This window comes from Monoraphidium neglectum, assembly GCF_000611645.1.
Source record: "Monoraphidium neglectum strain SAG 48.87 unplaced genomic scaffold scaffold05309, whole genome shotgun sequence".
Classification (NCBI taxonomy): domain Eukaryota; kingdom Viridiplantae; phylum Chlorophyta; class Chlorophyceae; order Sphaeropleales; family Selenastraceae; genus Monoraphidium; species Monoraphidium neglectum.
Window position 1 is genome coordinate 1 of NW_014008321.1, and position 3,343 is coordinate 3,343.

General features: G+C 64.3%; 2 protein-coding genes across 2 annotated transcripts; both read right to left on the reverse strand.

Annotated features, from left to right (window-relative positions):
• Window positions 1-281: 281 nt before the first annotated feature.
• Window positions 282-1,864, reverse strand: MNEG_15417 (catalase/peroxidase; the record flags this gene model as incomplete). Its single annotated transcript, XM_014036111.1, has 6 exons — window positions 282-293; window positions 479-503; window positions 727-815; window positions 1,156-1,266; window positions 1,554-1,595; window positions 1,712-1,864. The coding sequence occupies 6 exons, from the start codon at window positions 1,862-1,864 to the stop codon at window positions 282-284; spliced, it is 432 nt and encodes a 143-aa protein (XP_013891565.1).
• Window positions 1,865-2,949: 1,085 nt separating this feature from the next.
• On the reverse strand, window positions 2,950-3,318 carry MNEG_15418 (hypothetical protein; the record flags this gene model as incomplete). The annotated part of the gene is made up of 1 exon (XM_014036112.1): window positions 2,950-3,318. A coding segment is annotated over one exon (369 nt), but the record flags the coding sequence as incomplete, so codon positions are not given.
• Between the last annotated feature and the right edge of the window lie 25 nt (window positions 3,319-3,343).

Sequence of the window (3,343 nt, forward strand, 5' to 3'; positions counted from 1 at the left end):
GACGTGGGGGCCATGAGGATGGAGGGAGAGCGGCCGCCGCAGGGCAGCCGCCAAGCCATCAGGAGTGATCCCACTCATGAGCCGTGCGGCAGCGCGTCCCCCTCATATGCCTCCCCCAAAAGGAAGGAGCGCACCATGAGAGTCCCGGGCCGTACTTCTTGATGAGGGGCGCCAGCAGCTTGCGGGACTGGGGGGTTGGGGGCGGGGGGGTGGCGGCGTCATGACACTTCCAACGGTCGCAATGAAATGTCAAGACGGCCTTGTGAATAGTGACGCTGCATTTACTGCGGCTGCTGCATGGGCGGCATTCAAGCCAGGACCGTCGTCGCCTCTGATAAAGTGCATCTGCCAGCACGCGGCGGTGTGACCCTCGAGAGCACAAGGAGCGCCCCAACGCCACAGCGCGCTCCAACCCGGCTGCGGCCGCCTGCTGTCCAGTCGCCCAGACCCCTCCCCATACTGTTGTCACGCCCCGCACCTTGTCCAGGTTGGTGTTGTCCGGCCTGAGGGAGGAGGCAGGGGGTGAGGCGTTGGGCGGGAGTGGTGGGGTGAGATTCGCAGTGCACTCATCGCGTCAGAGGGATGCCGAGGCAGCAGCAGAGTTTCACACAGGCGCAGCGAGGGAGCAGCGCATGCACACAACCATAGGGGACAGCTGCCTTCGACCCTGGTCCCAACTGCCAACCATGGCACCCGTCTCCTCCCCCAACACCCCCCCCTCCTCACCAGGACTGCTCAGGGAAGAAGCGCTGGCGGCCGCCCTCACAGCCGCCACGGCCGTCCCAGCTGCGGTAGGAGCCCGCACAGTGCCACGCCTGGGGGATTGGGGGGAGCGAGAGGCATCTGTCGTGGCCACGCTCATGCGTTCATGCCCCAGCAGCTTGCTTGGTTGCATTGAGGGGCTGAGCGCCATCTGCCCAGGCCACACAAACGAGGCTGCTCTGCACCAAGGCGGCATGGCGCCATGTAAAACGAAGGCACGCGGCTGACTTGCTGCTGCTGGCAATGGGCCGGCATCTGCCCACAGCATGAAAGGCGTCCACTCATCAGCTGCATCACAGGCGTTGGTTCTGCCTGCCCGAAGCAGCTTGCGGGGGCTGACGGCCGGCAGCGGGCGGCCATCGGCGGCTGGCGACTGGCTGGCAGCGCGCGCACCTGGCGTATGAAGAGTCCGGCGTAGTTGCCGCCCGTGGGGCTGTCCGGCCAGTCAGCGGGCCACTCTGGCTGGGAGGTGGTGAGAAGCTTCCGCAGGTCCGCCTTGACAGCCTGGAGGGAGGGGGCAGGGGTGGGGGTATGAGGGGTGGTCGCGACCATGGGGCGGGGTCATTGGTGGGCAGTGTGTGGAGGATGGGGCGTCGGAGCGAGAGCAGCGACACAGCAGAGCGCAGGGCAGCCCGGGGCCAAGTTTTGATATGTGCACACAGGACGCAGGTCATTTGGTATTGCTGATCATAATGATCATACAGGGGTTGCAATGCATGAGAACATCTGGCGTTTGCAGGTGAAGGCCGCGCCATCCACCAATGCGGAGGTCGGGAGGCCCAGGGGCTCACCTCCCAGTCGAGGGCCTCCACCGCCGCGCGGTCGTGGTGCCCCTGGGGGACAAGGGGGGTGGAGATCGGATAAATGTGGATGGCCGCGACTCCGGGACCGTCGGAAAATTGCGCCTGCACCACTTCGGCGAGCGCAGACGGCGCGCCGCTGCTCGCACCTGCTTGGGAGCCGTGATGAGGTGGCGCAGCGCTCCGACTGCCGCGGAGGCCTTGCCTGCAAATGGGCATGCTGCGTCCACGCCAACCGCCACAAATGCCCCAAAGCCTAACAAGAGTAAGGATACGAGCGTTAGAGCGCTAGAGCGCCCCATGTCTGCGATCCAAGATCAAGTGGACGAATGATTCGACGGCAAAATGGTGTTGCAAGATGTTCGAGACAGGTGTTTCGAGACCAGAGATACCTATGAATGCAAACGCGCCCGAAAATTCTGGTTTTGTGTGCGGTGCCGGTGTCGCAGTCACTTGAGTGAGAAAGCCGAGATCGCCGATGTGGCGTCTGTTCAGAGTCGCAGCTTTGTAAATGTCAGTTCAAAGTAGTTTTGTGTCTGTCGAAAATGCAAACAGGGCTGCCGGGTGGTCGGAGCAGTGTCCAGCTCCACGGTTATGACAGCATATGAGCCAACTGAATCATCATTTCCGAGAGTATCATACGCCCCGCCACATCCCTGCATGCACTGCCGGTCTCCTTTATACAAGTACAATAACAACCATGAAACAGTACGGTGCGCATAGAAGGCCCCATGTCGGTCGCTAGGCTGCTTCAACCTGCCTCGCATGCGCGGAGCTTCTTGGCGCCCCTCCCATCGGCGCCACCCCTCCCTGCCCCACCAGAACCGCGTGCCTCTCAGCCTGGACACTTTGCGGTGCAGACCTGAGCGCGGCAAGCGCACACCAAAAGCATACCACAAGTTACAGAAGCCGGTCAACACTGCAGGGCCCTGGCGTGATCACGACAGCACACAGACAAGGGGGCCCGTGGTTCAGGGGCGGGGACGCCGTCAGGGGTACCGCTGCCTGGCAATTGCCTCTGGGCATGCAGCAAACGCCTCCTGTGCAACTGTGCAGTAGCGTGGTGCAGCGCTGACACCAGCAGCGCTGTCACTAATTGCTCAAACCCATGGGGAGCTGTCTCACTGATGGGTGGGGGGCGTTAACGGTAACATGTGATGCAACGTTGTGATGTTCTCAGCAAAAGTGAAACACACAGCCGACTTCTGGAGACCCAGACAGCCAGGGCAGCTGCCAGCTGTGTAGGGCACAGCGGCGCTGCCCAAAACCACCGACTGAAAACCAGCGACCCTTGGCAACCTGCTGGACCAACGCGTTTGAAGAGTGCATGGCGTTGCCCTTCTGGATTACTGAAACGGCCTGTCGCCCCACGCCTGGCGGCGTGGCATCACCGCGCCAGCTCGTCCAGACCGTCAACGGCGCCCCAGGCCGCACCGCTACCGCCGCCGCCGCGCGCCGCCGCGGCCCCGGGCGCACCCCCGCCCGCCTCCCAGCCCTCGTCCCTGAAGACGCGCGCCTCCGCGCTGGGCAGCCCCTCCTGCGCCGCCGCGCGCGCCATGCGCTGCGCGAGACCCGTCTGCCGCCGGCCGCCCTGGCCGCGGGCCACCGCCTGCGAGAGGGCCTCTGCGCTGCCGACGACCAGCAGCAGGCGGCGGGCGCGCGTGATGGCGGTGTAGAGCAGCATGCGGCTGAGCAGGGCGGCCCCAAAGTTGCGGTGCAGGGGCAGGACCACCACGGGGTACTCCCCGCCTTGGGACTGGGGGTTTTGGGTTGTTTGGGTG